This window comes from Phaseolus vulgaris, chromosome 5 (assembly GCF_051622355.1).
Source record: "Phaseolus vulgaris cultivar YP4 chromosome 5, ASM5162235v1, whole genome shotgun sequence".
NCBI classification, from domain to species: domain Eukaryota; kingdom Viridiplantae; phylum Streptophyta; class Magnoliopsida; order Fabales; family Fabaceae; genus Phaseolus; species Phaseolus vulgaris.
The window spans coordinates 35,360,680-35,386,672 of record NC_143502.1 but is presented as its reverse complement, the minus strand read 5'-3'; the positions used below and the strand labels follow the sequence as shown (position 1 = coordinate 35,386,672).

At 37.1% G+C, this 25,993-nt stretch overlaps 2 protein-coding genes and 1 pseudogene across 6 annotated transcripts in view; 2 read left to right on the top strand and 1 right to left on the bottom strand.

The window, feature by feature from the left end:
* The window catches only part of LOC137835507 (DEAD-box ATP-dependent RNA helicase 1-like), a 28,525-nt pseudogene extending 2,679 nt beyond the window's left edge, over window positions 1–25,846 (top strand). Inside the window, exons 5-9 of the transcript XR_016521000.1 lie at window positions 460–634; window positions 830–1,017; window positions 1,306–1,510; window positions 1,908–2,013; window positions 25,693–25,846. The product of XR_016521000.1 is annotated as a DEAD-box ATP-dependent RNA helicase 1-like (transcript). The remainder of the gene's footprint in view (window positions 1–459; window positions 635–829; window positions 1,018–1,305; window positions 1,511–1,907; window positions 2,014–25,692) is intronic.
* Window positions 5,899–8,585, bottom strand: LOC137835696 (putative beta-1,3-galactosyltransferase 3). 4 transcript variants are annotated; one of them, XR_016521078.1, is made up of 7 exons: window positions 8,214–8,585; window positions 7,288–7,387; window positions 7,064–7,137; window positions 6,855–6,973; window positions 6,660–6,732; window positions 6,383–6,503; window positions 5,899–6,259 (listed from the first exon to the last, which is right to left on the bottom strand). XR_016521078.1 is itself a non-coding variant. In XM_090302586.1 (7 exons), the coding sequence occupies exons 2-7, from the start codon at window positions 7,336–7,338 to the stop codon at window positions 6,168–6,170; spliced, it is 540 nt and encodes a 179-aa protein (XP_090158712.1). In that variant the 5' UTR covers window positions 7,339–7,387; window positions 8,214–8,585; the 3' UTR covers window positions 5,899–6,167. The 4 variants fall into 4 exon arrangements, 2 of the variants coding, with proteins under 2 accessions (XP_090158712.1, XP_090158711.1); XM_090302586.1 differs by having other exon boundaries at window positions 6,845–6,973; XR_016521077.1 differs by having other exon boundaries at window positions 7,288–8,582.
* LOC137835508 (putative F-box protein At4g22170) lies at window positions 9,747–16,460 on the top strand. Its single transcript, XM_068644044.2, has one exon. It carries the CDS (start codon window positions 14,618–14,620, stop codon window positions 15,932–15,934), a length of 1,317 nt encoding a protein of 438 aa, XP_068500145.2. The 5' UTR covers window positions 9,747–14,617; the 3' UTR covers window positions 15,935–16,460.
* Window positions 25,847–25,993: the final 147 nt, after the last annotated feature.

Genomic DNA, 25,993 nt, shown 5'->3' with positions numbered 1-25,993 from the left:
ATGTTTTGCCTATGAATAAGATAAGTTGTTCTATTCCAGACAGCTGAATGTAGACAGATGGAAATGATAGTCAAATGCAGTGCAGAGTTTTTGACCTCTGTTTATCTCTCCTCTTCTTTCTATCTCTCTATTTTGTCCTATTCCCCTCTCCTTGCCCAGTTTCTTTCACCTTTTCCACCTAGATTCTATATCAAAATATTTAGAAAATAATTTAATAATAATATATGTCCAGTTTTATAGTTATAAAGTTTTATATGTTGTTGCATTAATAGTCTTACTAGTTACCCGTTTTCAATTTTTAAAAAATTTATTAGACTAATATTGTAATTGGCATATTAAAACTTAAAATGGATCTTTAATTGTTGTTTATATAGTTCCTATTATTATCTTTGTTATCTTTTCATTTAATAGACAAATGAATGCTCACCATACTTTTGCTTGACTGATTTTTTTCTGTAGTGGTAGAGTTGAGAGCGGGTCAAGGCCTCACTCTAGGCTGGCAAAGGTTGTTTTATCTGCGACATTAACTTGAGACCCAGGCAGGCTTGTTCAACTTAATTTGCGTCATCCTTTATTCCTCAGCCCTGGCAAAATGCGGTATAGGCTCCCAGAAAATTTGGAATCATACAAACTGGTATGACATTGCATAGGAGTTTGTTTCTTTAAATTTCTAAAGGGTGTGATGGGGATCATTTTTAGCCTTTGTCACCATAAATTTGGCATCTCTTATAGCTAGCTAGTTACTAGATTTATTTTTTCACAAATTTAAAATTTTATAGGTTATAATGAAAAAGTTACCTTTGTGCTTTTAAATTTTTATGTATTGTAGATCTGAGAAAGAAAGGTCAAACCCCTGTACTTGGTTGCCCTTTTGAAATCCCTGGGAGAAGAAAAATGCATAGTTTTTACAAGATCTGTGGACTCAACACATCGTCTATGCAAATTGCTGAATTGTTTTGGAAATCTGCAAATTGACATCAAGGAGTATTCTGGTCATCAACATCAACGAGTAAGAAGGTAAGTTTTGATTAACTCGCTCTAAACAATTAGCTAAAGTTTTAAACTTTTGAGCTGAATGCTCTCCTTGTATACTGGACATGATGCGAAACCTGTTCTGAAAGACATTTTCATCTATGGAAAGTCAGTGTGTTTATAGTTTCTACTTTAGGTTAGCTTATGATGTTTGAAACAACTTATATTAAAAGGCTTACTAAAGCTTACTGTTGAAATAATAGCTAGATATCCCAAATTTATTGAAAACTATACATGCCAGTGTTTTGACAAAAATATGCTACTTCTCTGCAGCAAGACACTGAATGAGTTTCGAAAAGGGCAGTTTCAAGTGCTTGTATCTTCTGATGCAATGACTAGGGGAATGGATGTAGAAGGGGTAAGAAATGTTATTAATTATGACATGCCCAAATACATAAAGACTTATGTTCATCGAGCTGGCAGGACTGCAAGAGCAGGTCAGACTGGGCGTTGCTTCACTTTGATGTCAAACGATGAGGTATGAAGTTCTCTTGTCTCATTCATGGTTCTGGCTTGTGCTAGATCGAGTTTTATGGCATTTGAGCCATGGAAGAGGCTAAATTATGACTTCGTATTGACTACTAACTAGATTCAACAATTACGTTCTTTCTCCATTAACTTTTTTTACTCACTAAGCAACTAAGTTGATCTCTAGTATAGATTAGGTGTGTGTGTGTATATATATATTAATTTGTTTTGGCTTGAATTATCAAAAAGATACAAGCACTTGCTGCTTTGGCTTTGAATAAATAATTATCATTCTGTAGTTGAGTTTATGTTCATAATCTTTCATCCCTGTGACTCACTAATGTAATTTGTCATTACTAGAGTATGAATATTGTTTGTTATTCTTGTCAACAATTGTCCCATTCCAGGTTGGACGATTTAAGAAGTTGATGAAAAAGGTTGAGGCTAGTGCTTCTCTTGAGTATACTGTTCCATCCCGTTTGATTGAAGAACTTTATAGTACCTACCAATCAGGTAAATATTTTAAATTCTATTTTCGGTGTGTAATGAACAAACACCTTTCTCAACCATTGCCGTGGGTGGATAGACTGGACATCTGTTCAGTAGGCCATTGACATTGCTTGTACTTCATGTGCTATAACGAATATGGATATATGGGATAAAGGGACAAAAAGGCAGAGAGTATTGGTGGAAAGCTTCTCTTTTTAATTGAGTCACTATTGCAATCGAAAAGAAAGATGTATAGCCTAGAATTATTACAGCTCTTCAAAACGATAAGATAGTATCTAGGAGAAAAAAATTACACAGTCTAATACAGTTTACTAAAAACATAGCAAAAGAAAGTCCTAGACTATTTTGGAAGCTTGGATTTGATCTTGGGCCATTGATCATGTGTGAGCTGAATTTGTAACTTGTTTTTTTTTTTTTATATCCCTTACAAGCTAGAGATAGGAAGATTTCAACCAACTCTAGCTTGGATTAATTTGAAATACTTTTGAAATACTCAAGAAAGATCATTTTCCCCAATGGTTAAGTTGATACTTTCCATCTGATTTTGGGTTCAAATCCTACTTGAAGAAAAATAATAATATTATTATATTTTTAAGGATCCAAACATGTTGTGCATGTAATCAAGGAAGTCTTTTTAAACTGTGGGCAATTCAATAATTGGGCTTCCAAAATATTAGTCACCTTGTGCTGTAAAGTCTCTTGAGCCTTTTTAAGCCTTCCTTTTTAAGTTTCATCATGCCCTTTGGTTTGGATGTACTCATCACCAAGCCAAGGGCTCTCAAAGCCGATTCGATTTGTAAGTAATGAAGTTGGTCTTATTGAGGTGTGACAACGACCATTCGTCGAATGAGACTCATGCATAAGAAGTAGTCGGAGTGGTTATAGGTATTCGATGGCGGTTTATTCCTTATCCTTTCTAGCCAGTGACATTCCTTCTACAATAAGCGATCCAGTTCTAGTCTAATCATTTCCAACTCAATTCCTTGTGACATTGAGGTTGAGGAGCGAAAGGGATAGGCTTTGCTTTTGAAAAATAATCGAATGGTAAGTATTACTCATTTGAAAGTTTCCCACGGTGATCTAATATCTTTTTTAAGAAAATGACGCGAACCAGTCTTTCATGTGAATTGCGAACAACACACAAGGGGCAGCTTGAAAAGTGAAGGTAGTTCTTGGGACCCCTTCTATATTCAAAATGAAGAACTTGTTTTAAACAAAAGAAAGAAAAAAATATTTAGAGAACATTCGGTCAGGGCCAACAAGCACAAAAGCCTTCACTCTACTCTGGCAGCCCTTTTCCCAGCGTAGACAGAGGGAGTTGAATCGAGAAAAATAGTTTGGATGAGAGAAACGAAGATAAATACTAAATAGAGAAACTTATCTTAATCATATTAGTGAAAATGATGCATAGAGGAAGAAATAAAAAAAGGTAAATATTGTTGCATGGTGAGAAAGGTGTTGCATTGCAATGACTAAAAAAATGAAAAGGATTAATGACATAATGAAGAAGAAGAACACGAAAATGTAGTAGTGGAAAAGAAATTTTTTTATGTAATAAATTCTTATTATGTTAACATTTTAATAACAATAGTAAGTTTTTATATTTATAAATTTTCATTGTATTAATGTATAATGTAGATCACATTTTTTTTTTCTAATGTTAGGTTGACATTAACTATTCTAGATATATTTATTCAACTAAAATTTGAATAAAATACGTAATTCTCTATCCTTCAATCTAAAACAATAACGCTTAATGTGTATGAACTAGAAGTTAACTAAGAACTCAGAAGAGTCCAAAATCCCAGCCATGTACTTTCGGACGAAAGGAGATAAAATTTATTCGACCTAGGTACATCAATTATAGAATACATAATAAAAAATTGGTAAGAGTTTGAAAGTTTTCTATAGATTATTTGACGTGTTTCATGATGTTTAAGCATAAAATCTATCAAAAAAACTTATTTCAATGAATTAATTTTGTTATGATTGAATTTTTTATTTTTATAAATCATACTTAAAATAGGCATTTTTGATAAGATGGTTTGACTTGTACGCAATTAATTTGACTTGTGACTAGCGTACAAACATTAAATATTTTTTTAATAGAGCTTAATTTTTTTTTGTCTAATATAACTTTTTTACACAATTGATAAATAAAAAAAAGTTTATGTAGTTTTTATTAATAAGTATACAATTCAAGAGTTTTACTATATATACATAACATGTGTAAGTTAAATATTATTTTATAAATTAAAAATATTAATATTTAAAATAATTTTAATTATTAATAAAAATTTATAAATTAGTTTTAAATTAATATTTAACATTAATTACATTTTACCTATTAACTATTTTATATATTAATAATTTTTTTAGTTTATACAATAATATCTTAGTTTATATAATAATTAATTATTTTTTATGTTTAAAATTAATTATTATTTAATATTTTTAATATTAAAGTATAATTTTTTTTTGCACTCAAGATTTAAGATTTACTAGAAGTTAATAATTTTTATTCATGTAGAAATTGAACACATAAATAAAATTATTATAATTTACGCAATTTGCTCGAGATATCCTTATTAAATTTCAGACAACTAACATAAATTTAGAGGTTGATTTTTTTTATATGATTTCTAACAAAATAAAAATAAGAAATAAATATATTTTAAATTATCATTCAAAAAATATTTTTACAAAGAATAAAATTAATTTATACATAAATTAATTTGTAAAAGTTTTTACACAATTTTGTATTTTTTTCACTTCTATATAAACTAATTTTAATTAATAAGTTCATCTGATTTTTCTTCTTATTTTCTTTCTTAAAAAGTATTATAAATAAAAATTGTCGTAATTGATTATAGATCAATAATTTTAAATGACTTTAATTTGTATACATTATTAATGTAAATATTTTTATATCAATTAAAAATCATAATAATTTTTTCTAAAATACTCCTTGTAATTTGTTAAAAATCATAATAAACACCGTATTACACTACAAGAAAAAATGGTTTTAACGAAGGTTTATTTTTACATTATCCAGGGTTAAAACCTCCATTAAGTCATTTACCCAGGGTTGTAATTTCCCCCGCTAAATCATCTCTGGGGAATGTGTTCCCCAGGGTTTTTTTTAAACATCAGGAAAAGCCTTTCAAAATACCATGAGTTTCAAAACCTCCGTAAAATACCATGGGTTTCAAAACCTTCGTAAAATACCATAGGTTCCAAAACCTCCGTAAAATACCATGGGTTCCAAAACCTCCGTAAAATACCATGGGTTTCAAAACCTCCATAAAATACCATAGGTTTCAAAACCCCCGTAAAATACCATGGGTTTCAAAACGTCCATAAAATGTTTTAGAACCTCCTTAAAATATACCATAGGTTTCAAAATTATGAAATTTGTTTTTTTTATTCATTTACCATTTAGGCATTCATGTGTTTTTTAAACCACAATTATTTACATCTATTGTATTTATTTATCTATGTTTGTTAAAGTATTTTTTTTTCAATAAATAAAAGAAATAATTGGGACCAAGTTTTATCTTCAACAATATCTTAGGATGAAGATTAAGCAAAGATAAATTAGTGTTTAGCAAGCACTAAGGAAATGACTTTTCTATGTAAATTAGTACAATAAATAGTTATAATTGTTATAACATTTACAACTTTTAATTATAACTGAACAAAAATAGTTATAACTAAAACTTAAAAATATTATATTGTTTTTGTATAAAACTGAAAAGAAGATTGTAGCTGAGATAAATTCTTAAGGAATGAATTCTGTGAATTGTAAAATTGTGCAGGATTGGAATGCTAATAGAAGTGGTAAGGTTGAGCAATATAAAAAAAATAAAAAAAAAGACAATAAAGAAATGCCTTGAAAACTGGTTCAACTTGTTTCTAAATAAAAAAAATTACAGCAGATAGCTTCTCCAATATTAAATACAAAAAGATAACCGAGTGGTTGATGCTATAGAAGTTGGAGAAGGCATAGAGAAACTATGAAGCTACGAAAAATTGAGAAAAAGTAGAAGAGATACATGAATTTTCAAGCTCTGGATACCATGATAAAATTAAAATAAAAAGAGTACATGTTTACAACCATTTCATAAAAAGAGTAGAAGGATAAAAGAAAATGATCTTCACTTTTGAGAAAGAACTGGCCCAGATTTCATGCATCCAATGTACACCCGTTGTTTTGATCGGTGTCTCACTAGAGTTTGTCCTAGTGTTGCTGAAAAAGGAGTGAATAGTATAAAACAAGAATCCATGTGGAACAGTTTAAAGAATCCTACAATATTAATCACAAACACCTCAAGCAAGGTTAGTTTATGAGAAATTGAGAAAGCTTAAATACCTATATTTACATGAACATCGTCATCAACTTTGATATAGAAGTCAGCATCCCATAAGTTAACAGCAGTAGCAAAGTAGGTCTTTGTCTTTGCTGACAATTCAAGGTATCCTTCAACATGATCCTGCAGAATCAAAGCACTCAGATTTGTTGCATTTCTTTTAATTTTACCTCTAAATAAATGAATTCATGCTATTTTGTCAAGTGATTATTCAAGTAGAGACCAAATAAGTGAAGGAAGATTGGGGCAAAAATGCAGTAAGACAAATAGGACCATTACCAGTCTCAGAAAATCTCCATGCTTCTTATCTTCTGCTTCAATAGCTCTGTCTAGGATACCCCCTGATGTGGCACTGGTGAAAGAAAGGAAAAACCAAAAAGCTCAAGTTACAATTAATTCAATATATTGAGTCTCTTCTTTTTCTGTTGCTGAAAGCAGTGTTGATTCCTACTACCATTAGGTACCTACTCCTACCAGATGATTCACTCATCTTGATATCTTCTGGTACTGGAGCACCACTTCGTATAGACTCCTGAGCTGCCTTTGCAGCTGCTAATTCCAACTCCAAGTTTGAAATTGTCTTATCAAGGGTTCTACATTCCATTCCATGCAGTTACACATTTTTAGTATAAAAGCAACAACAAAATAAAATTACTACAAATGGTAAGATAAGTATAACTTACTGTATGGCATTTTGTGTCTTGAAAGCCTGTTTATAGATGCCTTTAGTTTCACGTTTCACTTCCTTCTCTTGCAACTAAGGGAGACAAGCACACAAACACGGGAATTTCAAAGGATGATTTACATCATAGCCGAAACATTTAATTGAAACTATGTAGTGCCTTTGATAACTACCACGTAATTATTAAAACTGATCAAGCAGGGAGGAAATGTAACAAATGCTTACAATTCTTGAATTACAATCCTCTGAAACTACATTCAATTTTTCAGCTTCCATAGCTGTTGTCCTTCCAAGTCCTTTAGGTTCAGGAATAGTCCATATCCAGCTATACATTTAAATTTCTTATAAGCAAAGCACCACAATAACTGTGTAACAAAGTACCGCAGTAGGTACATAAACATGATGCATTATTGTCAAATCAGAATCTGAAAAGAAATCAATGTCAATTTGTTATAGAAACTATGAACGTTGAATTAAATTTCTTTAGTGACCACGCTTTCATTGATCCTTCATGAGTCTATTATGATGTGCAAATAGATGCAATTAAAAATACTAAAGCACCCCAAATATGTTGGACCATCGCTATTTAATAACAAGGCAGATCCCAAAATAAAAGGTCCATTTCCACCAACTTGTAAATATAAAAATAAGTGCTTCAGTTGCAACTACCCAGTCTCTTTTTCATAACCATGCTCTTCTCCCTGTTTAATTTAAAAGAATTATGGCCTAAATCATAGAAAAGTTAATACCAGTTGCTACTTTGCCCTCAAACTACCAGTTAGAATTTTTCGTATGACAACTGAACAGGCACACATATGCTGTGAACTGCAATAAAAGACCATTATTTTCAGCGTATCTGTAAATTAACAAAGGCATGTTACCACAATGAACCAAAGCATAATTTCTTTTCAAGAGCTGAAACATGTTGGAAGGGTTCTGAAACTTAGGGGGTAATGGTTTCCAAGCATGCAGGCATTCACAAGGCATGTTAAAACCGGTGTAATTTTCTTATGTAGTTAAGAAGGGATAAAAAAGTGCATAAGATGCCATAAATTTCATACACTTCCACACAAAAGTCAGGTACCACACCACATACATGATTTCTGAATGAATAATGATGTGCATGGAAATTAAACTGAATTAGATAAAACCTAGAACTGAAGCGGAGAACCAGGCAGGGTCATGTTCGCGGGCGGCGCGGAGGTCGCTGATAGCTGCTGACCGGAGGGAGGGATCACAGGAGAATGCGTTGAGGAAGAGGTCGCAAGAGCGGCATTGACGACGGAGGTTGCGATATTTTCGGCGAGGAGAAGCTCCGGCTATGACTTGGCGTCAACGACGAGGAGAAAGAACGAGAATGTGAAAAGACAAAGATGGAGATGAGATCAAATGAGAAGGTTGAGAGTTTCTCCAAGAACCGATTCCGTGGTGGAGCAAAGGCGGAAAGAGCTTCTCTGGAGCAGCAAATGAAGAATGGGTTTTGTGGCTTTTTTTATGGAAGTGTGGCTTAGCAATGTCGTGAGTATGTGGTGGAAAACTAAGTGTATAAGGAAGATAAAAAAAATTAATTATATTTATTTAGGGATATTTAGGGAGGTTTTAGAAAACCTCAGGTATTTTACTGAGGTTTAGAAATCTCAGATATTTTACTGAGGTTTAGAAATCTCAGATATTTTACTGAGGTTTGTACGAAAAACCTTAGTAATTTAACAATTAAAAAATATTTATTTATTAAATTTATATTTGAATTATATTAATATTTTCCTAAATAATTTTTGTTAAAATAATATTTTTAGTGATAAAAATATTAGTTTTTCTTATAGTAAATTTTTAAGAAAAATATCTATATAAAATAAATAAATAATTAATTCATTTTAATAAACTTATTTTGCAGAATTTTTAAAATAAATTTTTGTAAATATTAACTAAGATTAAAAAAATCTCTCTTATTTTACGGAAGTTTTAAAATAAACTTTAGAAATTAATGAAGGTTAAAAAAACCTCCGTTATCTTTGTGGAGGTTTTAAAATAAACCTTTGTAAATTAACGAAGGTTAAAAAAATTTTCGTTAATTTGCGAAGGTTTTAAAATAAACCTTTGAAAATTAACGAAGGTTAAAAAAATCTCCGTTATTTTGTTGAGGCTTTAGAATAAACCTTTGGAATTTAACTAAGGTTAAAAAACCTCCATTATTTTGTTGAGGTTTTAGAAAAAAACCTCCATTAGTTAAATCAATTCCTAAGGTTATATTAACCTCTGCTAAATAACCTCCATTAAAACTTTTTTTTTTTAGTGTTATACATAATAGTGTGTGATTTCAGCATAAGTTTTCTTTACACCTTCAGTGCACAAACTCTTTCCTTATTTTATGTTTTGATAAAGAAAGAGAAGAACTATAAATTATAGCAAAAAAATTGGTCTAAAGTTAAACAATTTTTTTTTGAATATTTTAATATAATTAAAACATGTATTTAATCTGAAGTACAAATTTTACTAATAAAAAGTGGGAATTAGTTAGCCAAACGGACACTAAATGATTGATTAAATGAATTTGGGCCTGACCTAAATGTGGGTTTTGTTTGAATTAAGCCCAGCTTATTTTTATTTTAATATACTAATATCAGTTGGTTCAGCTTCCTCGTATTTCCAACTTGTCTTTCTGGTTCACCACTTTTACCTGGTTAAAGAGGAGCATCGTGTGAACTTGCTGTGCCAGGTTAGTGATCATTCAACTTTTTCATGGGTTTGGTCTTCCCTCTCACTTGTGTCTGTATCTAGAGCTCTCATTGTGAATTTTATATTTTTATTTTGTCAGGGGTTGGATAACTAAGTTATGTGTATTTTTACTCTATTATTTGATGGGGTTTTAGCCATATGACTATTCCTAGGTTGTGAATAACCTGGTTGATTCCTAAGTTAATGTGTGTTTCATATTATTATCAATCTTTAAAAAGAGAATTGTATTATTTTTTCGAAAATCCTTTGGGTTCTTGATTTGTTGATTCAACGTTAGCAGAGAATGAGGAGGATAGTGTTACTGTGTAGATTGCAACATGTACTTTTCTCTCTGCAACTTAGCGTAATGATGCAAGTGTATAAGCAAAGAGAGAAACAAAGATAGAAAAGTTTATAAGAAAAACTGTATATTGAATATACAAAATACAAAATAAAACATAATACGAAAATACAACAGAAAACAGAAAGTACAAAAATCCTGTACAATAGGCAAAAATCCAGTTGAAAGTGTTTGGTCCTTGAGTGTATAACTGGGTTAACACTTAAAAGAACCACTCCCAAATTATCAGAATAAATTTTAGGCAAGGAAGGGTGAATGTGTAGCTCATTGAATAAAGATATAAGCTATATAATATCTGCTAAAACCGCAACAATGCTTCTATACTGCTTCGTGACACAACTTTTTGTTTATGAGAACTCCATGATACAATGTTTGAACAAAGAAAAACAGCATACTCTGTCGTTGATTTTCTATCATCCAGAACTGTGCCCCAATTAACATCAGCCAAACCAAGGATGGATGAATGAGAATTTCGTTTGATAAGAAGCCAATGATTGGTGGTACCAACAAGGTAGCAAAGAATTCTTTTGATTGCTTTCCAATGATGATCTTGTGGATTATGCATGAACTGGCACGCTTTGTTCACAACATAAGATAAATCAGGCCAAGTGATGAAAATATATTGTACAGTTCCAACCACAGATCGATATAGAGTAGTATCCGAAACAGCAGTGGAGCCATCCTGTTGAAGACAAAGAGAAGACAACATAGGAGTTTTTTGAGCTTTTGCAGTGGTCATATCAGTATGCCGCAAAAGATCATTTATATATTTAGTCTGAGAGAGGTGAAGACTTCCATCAACAACCTTTCAAACTTCAATGCCAAGAAAATATTGCAGTGGATTGAGATCCTTAAGAGCAAATATGGAACTTAAATTAGAAATAAGAGATTTAATGGCATGAGATAACACATCCCGAATAGTAATAGGTTTGACAATAGGGCTAAAAGTTTCATTATAGTCTAAACTGGAGATTGTGTGAATCCTTTGGCCACTAACTGCACTTTATGCCTTTAAAAAGTTCCATCCGCTTTGAACTTGTTTTTTGAAAATCCATTTGCAACCCATAGCTTTAGCACTAGAGGGCAAAGAAGTGAGACTCCATGTTTTATTTTTAAGAAGAGCTTGATATTCATCTTGCATAGCTTGTAACCAAGTTAAGGAGGATAAGGCAGCTTTAAGAGAGATCAATTCATGATCATAAGAGACAGTAGCAGTATAAGTCTTGGGTTTAAACACTCCAGCTTTGGATCTAGTTATCATAGGATGAGCATTGTCGATTATAGGAGGATCAGTGGAAACCTCATTAATATCAGAAGAAGGAAAAACCGTTTTCGAGGATATAAATGGTGTAGTGTGTGAAACATGTGCTAGAATAGGTAAAGCGTTATGAGAGGGAGCAGGTAAGAGCATAAGAATAGAAGGAGTATTAGAAAAAAGATCCATAGAATCAAAAGAGACATGGAAGTTATACTTAGAAAGAGAGTAAGGAAATATTTTTCTTTAAAAACAACATGGTGAGATACATATAGTTTCCCAGTATTAGACAAACAAATATATCTTTTATTCTGTAGACTATACCCAAGAAAAACGCAACATGTAGAGCGAAAATTGAACTTATTCTTATTATATGGATGTAATAGAGGATAACATGCACAACCAAAATGTTTTAAGTGAGCATAATCAGGTTTAATGCCAAATAAAGTTTCATATGAATTATTGTTGTAAAAAACAGAGGTAGAAAGAATATGAATAATATGAACAACAACATGAAATGCTTCAACACTGAATTTTAAAGGTAAAGAAGCAACAACAAGAATGGTTAAACCAATATCAATCACATGTCTATGTTTACGTTCTATTGCACCATTTTGTTCATGTGTGTAAGCACATGTTAGTCTATGATGAATACCATGCTCATGCAAGAAAGTTTTAAAACATAAAAATTCTTTAGCATTGTCAGTTTGTATAGCTTGTAAACGCTTACCAATTTGATTTTCTACTAAAGATTTAAACTGTTTAAAAGTAGATAAAGCCTGAGATTTACTATGTAAGATATACAACCACGTATACTTAGAAAAAGCATCAAGAAAAGAGATATAATAACGTGCTCCAGTGGAAGAAAGAATGGGTGCAGGACCCCAAATATCAATATAGATTAATTGTAAAGGAGAATTATAAGCAGTGGTTGAATCTTTAAAAGGTAATTGAGTAGCTTTGCCAAACACACATGCATCACAAAACTGTTTGCAACCATTAAATTGAATATCACTGTTTTGTAATACTGTTTTGACTGTATTGTAATTATAGTGGCCTAGTCTAACATGCCAAAGCTGTATAGCAGAATTTCCAGGTTTAAGCACAGTACTGTTTGCATTAGCAGAAACAGAAAAAATAGGCTCAGGAAAAACATAGATGCCATCTTTAACAGTTTCGTGAAGCAGAGTCTGTTTGGTTACCTGATGTTTCACATAGCAATCGTTAGGAAAGAATTCAAAGTAGACATTATTATCTTTGGCAAACTGAGATACACTAAGTAAATTCTTTGTGATGTGAGGAACATGAAGAAGATTTCTTAAGATAAATTCCGTATCAGTGTGCGATGGAGTGTATTTAGCAGTACCAATATGTGTAATGCGCATACTTGTACCATTACGTATTCGAACTTGATCTGTTCCGTGATAGGTTGATTTGTTGATAAGACTTCCGAATCATTTGAGATATGATGGGATGCCCCACTATCAGGATACCACAGCGGATCAATTATGGTGGATGGTGCTCCAAGAATTGAGGATTGTTCATCTGGGTGAGAGGGAAATTGAGACATGTTAGCACTAAAGGAATTTTGTTCAGATTGACCATTCTTGTGCCAACAACGAAGCGTTGTATGGCCAAGTTTGCCACAAATCTGGCATGGATGTTTGACGGTGTGCCAAGGCATATTCGAGGTTGGAGCACTGTTGTTGGGAATACAAGCATTGGTAAAATGATTTGAACGGGATCCATGATTTCTTGAAGGCACACGACCACCATGAGAAGAATTGGGATTAAACCTAGAACGAGCATTTGCAAGATTTGTAATAGTTACATTTCTAGAAACAGTATTGGCATGGAGAAAAGAAGACTGAGTTTTGTGCTTTTCAAAATGCTCTTCTCGAGCAAGCAGCAAAACTTCAAGATAATCAACACTATATGGATATGTTCGTGAGATAATTGATGTAATGAAACCATCATACTCATCGGAGAGGTCATCAAGAATCATTTCGATGTGTTCCTCAGTGGAGATTGCTACACCAATCGCTGCCAAGGTATCTACAGTTTTCTTTATATCCAGAAGATAAGTGGATACAAACTTATTATTTTTTGTGGTTTTAAGAAGAAGCTTCAATTTCTAGATTGTTGCCTTGGTATGAGACGTGTATGAAGTGCATAGGCGTTTCCAATGTCAATTGATTTCTCGAGGCCAACCATCTTTGTGAGAATGGTGGACGCCATTGACGCAAGAAGCCAGGGAACAATGAGGTGGTTTTGGTGTATATAGTGAAGATAGACATCATTAGGTTGTGGAGATTGACCAGCAGTGGACGGTAGGTACCGATCAGGGGACCCTACCTGTAGTTAGAACCTGCCGTTCTCAAAGAAGAAAATTGTCATTATCCAACTTTAGAGTGATTGGGATAGTGAACTGATGTGGGAGAAGAGATCCCATGGGAAAAGAGGAAGATGAAGGACTGGTGGTGGAAGATGTAGAAGAAGTAGCGGAAATCATGGCTGATTTTTTTTTGCTCTTGATACCATATAAGGAGAAGAAGAGAGATGAAACAAAGATAGTAAATTTTATAAGCAAAAACTGTATATTGAAATATACCACCAAAAGGTTTATATAGAATACAAAATACATAATAAAACAGAATACGAAAATACAATAGAAAACAGAATACAGAGTACAAAAACCCCTGTACATAGGCAAACACTAGATGGATTATTTTTCATGCTTAACAAGTGGTGAGTAGGTTTCCATGAATCCTATGCCAAAGTCACCTAGGAAATTATAGTTCCTCTTCTATATGCAATTTGTGGCGCATTAGAGTGAATGCACCATGGAATTTACTATTATGTATTATGGTTGGACTTTGCATTGGCTTGGCCTGGATTGTTTAATTTCCCTCCTTTTTTGTGTTCTATACAATTTTCTGCATTTTACATGTTTATCACTGTAATTTTGAACCTTAAAAAGTAATATTTAGGTCTTTTTAGTCGAAAAATAAATCAGATTTAACAAATAAATGAGATTTAACATGATATTTAGGAAATGTGCCCTTATTTTCTAGGACAAAGAGAGTTTTTAGTTTTATTGAGGTGATTGGGCCCGAATGGTGTTGCGTTCGTGGTTGGAGCTATGCACCTATCAGCTGACTAGTCTGTTATTAATCTTTTCGGTGTATATTTGATGTCTCATTCAATCATAAACATCAAGCAGGATGCGCTCGTTACTGTTGGAAGCTATCATCACAAAAACAAAGAAATACTATGAATATTTCTCAAGTATCCCTATATTGTTGTTGGAAACTATCAGGAGAAGATTTTGTGCCAAATACAGTAAAAAAATACATAAAAGAATAAGTAAACTGGAAAAGAAATACTGTGCAGATTGGTCTAGTCTCCCTCGTGAAATACTTGAGATGATTGCTGAAAAATTGACCTTTATTAATTGCTTATCGATCAGCAAAGTTTGTATGAGTTGGAATGCTATTCTTGGAGAAGAACTTCCTAGTTGGCAAAGACATGGATTTCCTTGTCTCTTGGCGTCACGTCAGAAGAACAAAGAGACTAGGACTTGTATCAGTATATTGGAGAATCGTGTTTGGGAGCTGGAGTTAGCAGAGGCTTGTGGAAAGTATTGTTGGGGATCATTTCGTGGTTGGTTGTTTATGGTAAAAGAGCTAGACAATTTCTATCTTGAAGTTAACTTGTTGAATCCGTTTTCAGGAAGCCAAATTAGTCTCCCTTCAGTATGGAACTTTTATCACAAGATGGTGTCCTCCGGGCTTCCTTCTGAGAATAACTTTGTTTGCATGCTTCTACACAGCCAATGCCGTGAGTTGGCCTTTTGGGTCACAAGAGCAAATTCATGGTGTAAACACAGTAAATTAACAGGTGAGCCATTTGAGGATGCTGTATTTTGTAATGGAAGTTTTTATCTCCTGGCAGATGGATTTAATATATGGCAAATTGATGTTCAAAGTATCTACTCCAGTATTAAAAACGGTAATGATGATTTTGGAACATTTTCCAAGATAGAAGCACGGTTTCATCTAGATAGAGTGTTTAGGTTACTAGTAGAAAGTAGAATGTTGTTTCTGACCAATAAAATTTTAAGATATCTTGTGGAGTCCTGTGGGGAGCTTTTGCTTGTTTGTAGATTTTTTAGTTCCTGCCAAGATACGGTGCTTGAGACCCAAAAATTTGAGGTATATGCATTGGACTTTTGTCAGTTATCATGGAAGAAGGTTGAGGATTTGGGGGATCAAATGTTATTTTTGGGGAAATGTTGCTCAACATCCTTCTCTGCAAAGGAACTTGGAGTGGGAATTAGAAACAACATTTACTTCTGCAACGATCATTTAAAAGGTATATTCAACGGGACCGATGTAAACAAGTGGGGCATTTTCACTCTTGGCAAGAAGGATAGTGAGCCCTTTTGCTTCCATGGTGATATAGATATATGGGCATACACCTGGCTCACCGCTCCTTCCTGGTGGTGCTATAGAAATATTCCTCCGATACGAAGCAATTAATATCGACCCCAAATATTGCAAACAAACAAACATGTGTTGTGCACTAATTGCCTGTTTTGCATGTGTATATATTATTTTATGTTTTAGAATGGAAAACGTTTGGTTGACACTGCTATTTTAGAAACATACCTTTGACACCGTCCATGTGACAATGGATGGTGATGTGTCGAAGGATTTTGGTCTTGATAGCTTGTGTCTAGCACATCTCGAGACTCGATTAGGAAAGTATTGTAGCAAAAATAAATACAAGAGCTGTGTGCAGACCTTCTGAATTATTGATACCCATAAGGGATGAATATATAACATCACGCTTGTACCTTGATAAGATTTCTAAAATATGACATTTTATTGCGCATGGATCTGGGATTGGCTTAATGCTTGATTTTCTTTAATCTTTTTGCTGTGTGAAAATTACTTGGATGTTTCATAATTAGTGTCATGTTTCCATTATAATTATGCATAGTGTTCCTACAAAGCTAGAATCCTACAGAACACTTCTTCTTGTTGTAATCTTCTCGTTTTTCCAGACTTTCAGTTAGGCTTCTCTCGGATGGATCTCCTTTGATCTGAACATGATGGGGGATGTGCCTGCGAAGACACTCCGACGATCAAATCAGTTCGAGAGTTAGGTACCAGAGGAGTAGGGAGTGAATAGTTACCTTGGGTGTTGTGCCTCTCCTGCTATTTATACTGCTCTGGATGGGCTCTGGCTGTTATGGGCCTGCTTTTAAGTCTAGTTGAAGGCCCAATTGCACCTTAACCATGCTTTGCGTTTAATCTCGTTTATTCACGTCTAATTACGTGTTTGGCTGTAACACTTGTCGGCTAGTCGGTTTTTCGGCCATCCAGTAGCACATATGCCCCCCAAGCTCAAATGTAGTCAACATAATGTAGAGTCTGATGAATTTGTAGTGTTGCCTTGGAAGGTTTCTGAGGTCGATAAGGTCGCATAGCCGGTAGCTAATGTGAGTGTCTAGCTCAGCGACTTTCGTGTGGTGAGCCATGATTCCGAGAGGGTGAGTGAGGGATGGTCGTTGTACTCAAGGTGTGTATGCATAGTACAATGTAGGGGGGAATCTTGCGTGATCTGGACCGTTAATTGGGAGTCGATCTAATGGTGGGGAATAGCTGTGACGGTTCAGATTCTGGATTTTCCTTGCCTATAAATAGTGGTGATAGTGTGGCATTTTTTCCTGTGTGATCTGTGAACTAGCTCCGAAAGCTCGAGAGTCGAGTGATTGATCCTTGCAATCTTGACCTATCGGGTGAAGAGTCTTTCGGAGGTAACGATGTCTTCTCTTTAGGTTACTAGATTATTTTTATCCATGTCTGGGTGTGAGTAAGAGGGGGCCATTGGCCACAAATGTCGTTTCTAGTGATGCCGAGAATGTCGAGGGTTCTTCTCATGTAGCCGGTCCTCTGAGTCGAGAGCGTATGGAACCGGTGATGTCTTCGTCGAGTGGGTATGAGGGTGAAGAAACTCGAGAAGCCGAGTATGTGTGGGTCAATGAGAAAGTCCGTTGAGGTTTTTTCGGAGTTCACAAAGGTTTTTATGCTCAAAGATTTTGTGGAAAGTGTAGATATAGTGTTAGAAGGTGTGCCTAACGGTGCCTTCGCACTCCGTAAGTGTCGAGAGTTCGAGACCGTTTGTCTGGGTAGGGGGAAAGAGCGCAAAGATTTCTTTTACTTTTATTCTTGTTTGATTTCGGATATCCATGTCCGTTTTCCTTTCGATGCTTTTACCATGGAAGTGTTGCGTATCTTAAACGTAGCACATTCACAACTGCATCCGAATAGTTGGGCTTCGCTCCAGGCTTTTAGGGTGTTGTGTGAGGTGCTAAGTGTTAAGGCGACTGCCAGGTCTTTTTTACACTTCTTTGGTACGAGGCCGGGTGACCGAATAGGTTGGGTGTCTTTGGTTGGTCAAGCGAAAAATAACTTCTTTGCTCCTTACACGACTTCTTATAAGAACTTTAAAGGTAGTTTCTTTAAAGTTGTCGTTGAGGAGGAAGGTTGACCGTTTTTCTTTGACGACAAAACTCCCAGGTTTCCTTTTCTATTGGACGAAGGATCCAACACGCATCAATGTATGGCCAAGGTCCTTGATGATCGATGTAGACCTAGAAGTGTTGTCGGTATTGGACCAACTTCCACGCAAGATTCCAACCCGATCTCTCGTCCGTGCTTACTTATCGTCTGATAGATGTGTAGATATTGACGGTATGTGATTCTACTCGTCTTAATGCTTATCTGACTATGATTGACTGAATCCTTTCGTTTTGTGTAGGTATAATGGCAAGTCTAGTCCCGCTAGGTGGGAAGAAGGATTATTTTCGAGAGTTGCGTTTGAAGAGGCAAGCACGAAAGGTCGAGGGAGGAGAAGTGTCGGGAGGGTTTGCTACGCCGATTGCAGAGGTAACTATTCCTCTCACTACGGTGCCTGCTGTTGAGACCAATTGTCCTCCTACTAACCCAAAGAAGAGGAAGAAGGATTATGGGAAAGGCTGTGGCAAATCCTCTCGGCGTCACGGGGAACGTTCTTCCTCGGGGAAGTCTCCCAAAAGAGGCCGAGTGGCCGGTGGTTCGAGTTCAAGTGACCCCGATTTCCTTGGTCATGAGCTTAAGGTGGCTGATAAGGTCACTGTCAAGCTGAACCCCTATCAACAAGATGCGTACCTCTCAGTGCGTCCTTCCCAAATGCACGACGCATTTCTGGAGTTGTTCCAGGACTCTAGTTCTCGGCAAACGGATGACATCAGACTTAATGAAAAGGGACAAGAATGCTGTCGAAGCGGAGGGTCTCCGAGTCAAGTTGGGCGAGTCGATTGCCAAGTTGTAGTCAGCACTGACCGAGAACGCCAACCTCTCGGCTCGAAATCAAGGTCTGGAGGCCGAGATGAAGAAATGGAAAGAAAGGTGTGAGTTGGCTTAGAAGACAGGGAGAGAGGTTGCCGAAAAGGCGGATGAAGAGATCCGAGGTCTGAAGGAGAGTCTCTCGGATATGGCCTTGACCAACCATAGGTCCAAAGAGAAGATAGATAAGCCGCTGAAGGAGCTAAAGGTGGCCAAAGATAGCATTATGGAAGAACACGAGCTTGGCTTCAAGAAGGCTCTCCAACAAGCGACTTTCTTCTACAATGTTCCTTGGACGAAGGGAAATTTGATGTTGACAAGGACTTCTATGATGGTCAGCTCATGCCGATAGACCAGATTCCAAGCTTTACTTAAGTGGAGGTCTCGGCTCCCCATAAAGTTTCTGAGGTTGAGCACATAGAGTCTGATAACTAGGTCTGTTCTTTATGTATGGGTCATGTGATTGACTTTTTGGTTTGGTAAACATGTGACCCCTTTTTTGTGTAGACAATATGGCTTGCCGATTCTTTTGGATACAATTAAATGACAAGTTATTTTAATTTTTAGTATTACTTTTTGCCCTTTTTCTCTCTTGATCTCTTGGTAGCGTACACATGTTTATTGTTGCTTATATTTTTCTAATTTCTTTTGGCTGTGTTTGAGCCGAGAGATTTTCTATGATACCATCGGCAAGGGTTCACTATAGTGAATTCTTCCTTAGCCGAGAGGTTTTCTATCGTTCTCTCGACAGGGATTCACATTGGTGAATTCTTCCTTGGCCGAGAGGTTTTCTATCGTGCTCTCGACAAGGATTCACTTTGGTGAATTCTTCCTTGGCCGAGAGGTTTTCTATCATATTCTTGACAGGGATTCACTTAGTGAATTCTTCCTTAGCCGAGAGGTTTTCTATCGTTCTCTCGGCAGGGATTCACTTTGGTGAATTCTTCCTTGGCCGAGAGGTTTTCTATCGTACTCTCGGCAAGGATTCACTTTGGTGAATTCTTCCTTGGCCGAGAGGTTTTCTTTTGCAGGGATTCATATATTGCTAGTAAGTCTGATTTCATTAAATGTGGTGCCTCGTTAAAACCTTCTTCAATAAAAAAACCATTGGGAATAAAGATTGAAGGTAGGAAAGAGTACACCAATGATACATATAAACTAAAATACATTTTCAAATGACTGGCGTTCCACGTCCTAGGAACCTCACAACCATTCAACTGTGCTAAGCGATACGCACCGTTCTAAAGGTTTTCTTTGACTTTGAATTGGACTTCCCAATTTGCATTGAATTTTCCTTCCGCTGGGATCTTGCGATCTTCTCCTTTTATCCTCAAGACCAAATCACCTTCCTAGAATGCTATAGGTTTAGTTTTGGAATTGTATCTTCTTGCAGTTCTTTGTTTACAAGCTGTTTCTCTTATCTTGGCCTTGTTACGCGACTCATGGAGTAGGTCCAACTCTGTTCTCAAGCATTCCTCATGGAGTAGAATCCCCTTCGAATTGTCGGCTCTCCAACTTCTAATGGCAGCATGGCGTCTGTGCCGTAAGTGAGATTGTATGGGGTTTACCCTGTTGTCGAATGGGGGGTACACCAATAGGCCCAGAAAACTTCTATGAGCTCTTATACCCACTTACCTTTGGCACTGTCGAGTCTTTTCTTTAATTCATTCAAGATAATTTTGTTGGCAGACTCAGCTTGGCCGTCAGTTTGCGGGTGTTCCACGGAGCTTGTTTTGTGTTGAATGCCTAAGCTTTCGTAAAATTCGGCCAATTTTTGATCTATGAACTGCCTTCCATTATCCGTGATGATGGTGTGTGGAATTCCAAACCTGCAAACGATGTATTTCCATACAAAACTCTAGACTTGTCGAGCCGTGATGCTCGTGAGAGGTTCTGCTTCTATCCACTTTGTAAAATAATCGACTGCTACCAACAAGAACTTTCTTTGTCCTATTGTTGGCGGGAAGGGGCCCACTATATCCATTCCCCATAGAGCAAACGACCAGGAAGAGTTAATGCTTTGGAGATTGTGAGGGTGAAGGTGGATTAGTGGAGCGTGCTCTTGGCAACTTACGCATTTCTTCACAAAATCAGCGCAATCAGTTCTTAGTGTCGACCAATAGTATCCGACCCTCAGGACTCTGGTTGCTATCGTTCGTGCTCCAGAATGTAAGTCGCATGCTCCCTAATGCAATTCTTGCAAAACGTATTCTGCCTGTACTTTCGAAACACACTTGAGTAGTGGGGTAGAGAACCCCCTTTTATATAAATCTTCTCCTATTATGACAAAACGGGAAGCTTTTTTTGCGAGAGATAAGTCATGACTTCTTTCCCTTCTTCTCGGTCTTTGACTACTTTATTCATGTCGGATACCCAATCTTCCTCTCTTTGCTCCGTTACCATGCATTCTCTGACAGAGTTGATAAGGTTTGCTGGATGATGATGGCATGTCGGCCTTTCGGCTTAGCGGTAGCCAGTTTTGACAGGGTGTCGGCCCTGAGGTTGTCTTGTCGTTTCACGTGTCTTAAGACGACACTTTGAAATTGGCTAATGATGTTAACAACTTTGTGATAGTACTTCAGGAGCAGGGGATCTTTAATTTGGTAGTCTCCATTAATGTGTCCGACCATAAGCTGTGAATCTGTCTTACATTCTACTTTTCGGGCTCCCACGTCCTTAGTTAACAATAATCCGACTATGAGTGCTTCATATTCTGCTTGATTGTTGGATGTTTGGAACCCGAAACACAGAGACTGCTCAATTTGTATGTTCTCCGGTCCTTCTAGAACGATTTTGGCTTCTCCTCCTTTCTTACTCGAAAAGCCATCGACATGTAGTGTCCATGTGATTTCGGGTTCTCAGCATTGTTGCAACTCTGATGTGAAGTCTGCTAAGCATTGAGACTTGATAGACCCTTGTTGTTCATACTTGATGCTGAACTCGGATAATTCGAATGACCAACCAATCATCCTTCCAGCCAACTTGGGTCTCTGTAATATCTTATTGATTGGGAAGTCAGTTCGTACTGTGATCTCATGGCTTTGAAAATAGTGTCGGAGTCTTCTGGAGGGATGAACGAGAGCTAGAGCTACGTAGATATTTGGTTTCGGCATCCTGTAGCACTAGACTTACGAAGTAGATCGGTTTTTGCTCTGTTTTGCCTTGTACAATGACGACAGTTACGGCTTCCGGTGAGGCGGCCAAGTAGAGCAACAAAGGCATCCCATGGGTGGGTTTGCTCAGAATGGGTGGTTGTGCTAATGTTCGCTTTACGGTTTCGAAAGCTTCTTCGCAACTTTCGTTCCATGTGAACCTCTCTGCTTTTTTCATTAGCTTCAAAATTGGTATGATTTTATCCGCTAATCTGGGCATGAACCTGGACAATGATGTCAACCTCCCTACCAGCCGCCGGACCACTTTCAGGTTATCCAGACTTCTCATAGTTTCCAAGGCTTGACACTTGTCAGGATTCGCCTCGATTCCTCGGCTTGGCAACATAAAGCAAAGGAACTTTCCCCCTTCCACTATGAACACGCATTTCTCTGGGTTAAGACTCATGTCATACTTCCTTATCTGCTAGAAGACCTCGGCTAGGTCATTCGCATGTTGCTCAACGCTATCGGATTTTACGATTATGTCATCAACATATACTTCCATAGTTTTTCCAATCTGCTCACGGAACATTCGGTCCATCAACCTTTGATAGGTTGCTTCGACATTCTTTAGTCCGAAAGGCATGACTTCGTAACAGAAGTTGACTTTGTCGGTAATGAAAGCTGTCTTTTCTCGGTCCATTGGATTCATGCGTATTTGGTTGTATCCAGAGTATGCATAAAGAAAACACAACACTTTATGGCCGGCTGCCCCGTCTACCAGTCGGTTAATGATTGGTAGTGGGTATGCATCCTTAGGGCAGACTCTATTAAAATGAGTATAATTGGTGCACATCCCCCATTTTCCGTTATTCTTTTGCAACAAGACTATATTTGCTAGCCACGTAGTGTAATGCATTTCCCGGATAAAACCAACGTCTAGAAGTTTTCGGATTTCCTCCTCGGCTATACGTCCCTTCTCTCCAACCATCTCTTCTTTTGGGCTATTGGTCTAGCTTCCTTACAGATCGATAACTTGAGACAAATTATTCTTGGGTCTATACCCGACATGTCGGTCGCTGACCATGTGAATAAGTCTGTGTTATTGAATAGAACAATTGCGATGATGCTCTTTTCCTCCGCTCCCAAGGTTGATCCCAATCGCGTATTCTGCCATTCCCAACCCACTTGACATAGCACCACCTCTTCCTTTGGCTCCACCTAAGGTTTGTCATTTGGTCTGGGATCCAAGTCATCACCTAGGATTATATGATGAACCTCGACCCTCTGGGTAGGTGTTGGCGGCGGAAGGATCTTTAAACTTGCAGCGTAACATTCTCTTGCAGTTTTTTGATTGGCATGAAGGGTGAGGTGAGGTGTCGAGACTATAACCCCTAATTTGTTGAGGGAGGATCATTTGATCAGGATATTGTAAGACGTTTTCGCATCGACTAACAGGTATCTGATCTTGATTGTTCGACAGTCTCTGTTTCCTTCTCCAAATTTGGTGTCTAAGTGAATGTATCCTCTGGTGTTGACCATCTGTCCCGCAAAACCAATAATTTGCTCATCGTATTGGACGATGTCGTCATCTGATATGCCCATTTTCTTGAAGGTTTTCCAATACAATATGTCCATAGAACTCCCTTGGTCTATCAAAGTTTTCATGATTACAAAGTTGGCTACTTCAATGGTGACCACATGGGGTCGTTGTGTCTTGGGTTTATGTTTCTGAAGTTTGCGTTTGTGAAAAGCATAAGCGGCAGGTCTCTCCTATTACTCCTGCTAATGGAGTATACAAAGCTGACTGCTCGGAGGTGCCTTTTTCGGAAGGATGATGTCGTACCTCCCCTTGCGAAACCTCCACCAATCGTGTTTATTAGCCCTCGTACGGGCATGGTTCGTCGGCGGTTTCTTCCTTCTCGGCCTCGTCGCTCGTTCTTCGAGGTGTTCCTCCGTACTTCTTGCTTCTTTCCGACATCTGCTCCAATTTTTCCGTCTTCCCAGCTTGTTTGGACGAAATGTCGCAAATGACCTGCTTGTATGAGTTCTTCAATCTTGTCTTTCAGGGCCCAACAATCTCCCGTCGTGTGCCCAAAGTTGCGGTGGTACCGACAATGCTTGGTCTGATGCGCACTCTGCGGGGTGGGAGTTTTGCTTGGTGCTTTAAGAAGATCGGCACTAAGGGCTTTTTCCACGACTCTCGACCTTTCGGTCGTCAAGGGGTGTAATGGGTAAAACGTGGCCCTTTGGGAAATTCTCTAGGCTTCCCGAATTGTGTTGGTCTGCCTCTATCGCCCCTCCTTTCGGGTTCATCAGGTGTCCGAGCCTTGTTTCAGAATTCTTTCAATTCCTCCATATGCATGTATTTGGTGGCCCTTTAGCGCAACTCATTCAATGTCGTGGTCGGCTGCATGCATAAGCTATCTGAAAACGGTCCCGGCTTTAATGCGGTCAGCATATGGTGCATCGCTACTTCGGGACTTAGGTTCTGTATGTCCAAAGCTGTCTTGCCGAATCTATCCATAAAGGCTCTCAAGGACTAAGCCTTTTCTTAACGAATATTCACTAGGGCGATCGAAGTGAGGTGGTGTGGTCGACTAGTAGTGAATTGAGCTTTGAACCTCATTGCGAGTGTGTCAAAACAGTCTATGGACTGAGCTGGTAGTTGAGTAAACCAACTTAAGGCTGCTCCTTTAAGAGAGGTGGGAAAAATTCAATACCATAGCGCGTGTTTTGCTGTGTGCAGGCTAACTTGCGTCAGGTACGCGTTTACATGTTCATTCGAGTCTGTGGTTCCATCATACTTATCCAACGTTGGATTATTCCAAGTTCCCGGCAGAGGCACCTCCAGGATGGCTTCAACAAAGGGGGTTCTTCGAGGAGCCGTGCCTAAAGCATTAGCTAAGGTCGGCCTGGTATTTTCTTGATATGAACTCCCGATCTCATGTATATTTGTATCCGTGTTTTTGTCCGGGGGGATGTCATCCACTGCTTTCGGGATGTCCGATCTCTCAGCGAACCTTTCTTTCATTAGGACATTCTCCTTTCTCAAAGCTTCCATCTCCTCCTCCCCCCTTCGCTTTATTCCTGTTATCTCTTCCTTGCTTTTCTTTTTCAACATCTCCATCTCCTTTTGTATTTTTAGGATTAGTGCCATAGGATCCGGGTTTCTTCATGCGCATTTCTGTCGTTGCCCGTCATGTTCCTCGTAGTTACCATGCGGATATTTCGTGGGGTTTCCTTTCAGCCCCACGGTGGGCGCCAAAATGTTCCTACAAAGCTAGAACCCTGTAGAACACTTCTTCTTGTTGCAATCTTCTCGACTTTCTGGTCTCTCAATTAGGCTTCTCTCGGCTGGATCTCCTTTGATCTGAACACGATGGGGGGTGTGCCTGCGAAGACACTCCGACGATCAAGTCAGTTCGAGAGTTAGGTATCAGAGGAGTAGGGAGTGAATAGTTACCTTGGGTGTTGTGCCTCTCCTGCTATTTATACTGCTCTGGATAGACTCTGGTTGTTATGGGCCTGCTTTTAAGTCCAGTTGAAGACCCAATTGCACCTTAACTATACTTTGCACTTAATCTGGTTTATTCACATCTAATTACGTGTTTAGCTGTAGCATTTGTCGGCTAGTCGATTTTTTGACCATCCGGTAGCACGCATAGCAGCATAGGCCTTGGATGAACCCAAACACTTCTCGATGACCTTTTTCTTTATGCTGTTTTGAATTTACAAAAGATGTTTCATTTAATTGTGTTGGATGTCAAACTAGACATGCACTAAGTCTCTTACTTGTTCCATTGTTGGCAGCACTATCAAAATTGAAGGACTGTCAGAGGAAACCCGGATAAGTCCTGTCCATAGATCAAAAAGAGAGAAGAGAGAAAAAGTATTTCACGGGGGAGTTAATTTATTTTATTACTCTACTGGAGTTAATATATTTTATGATTCATTTAGGATGATATTTATTACTGTTTTCTTTAATATATAATTATTTATTATAACCTTACTATTTTTAATTTAAATAATAATAATAATAATAATAATAATAATAATAATAATAATAATTATTATTATTATTATGAACTAGAAGTTAACTAAGAACTCAGAA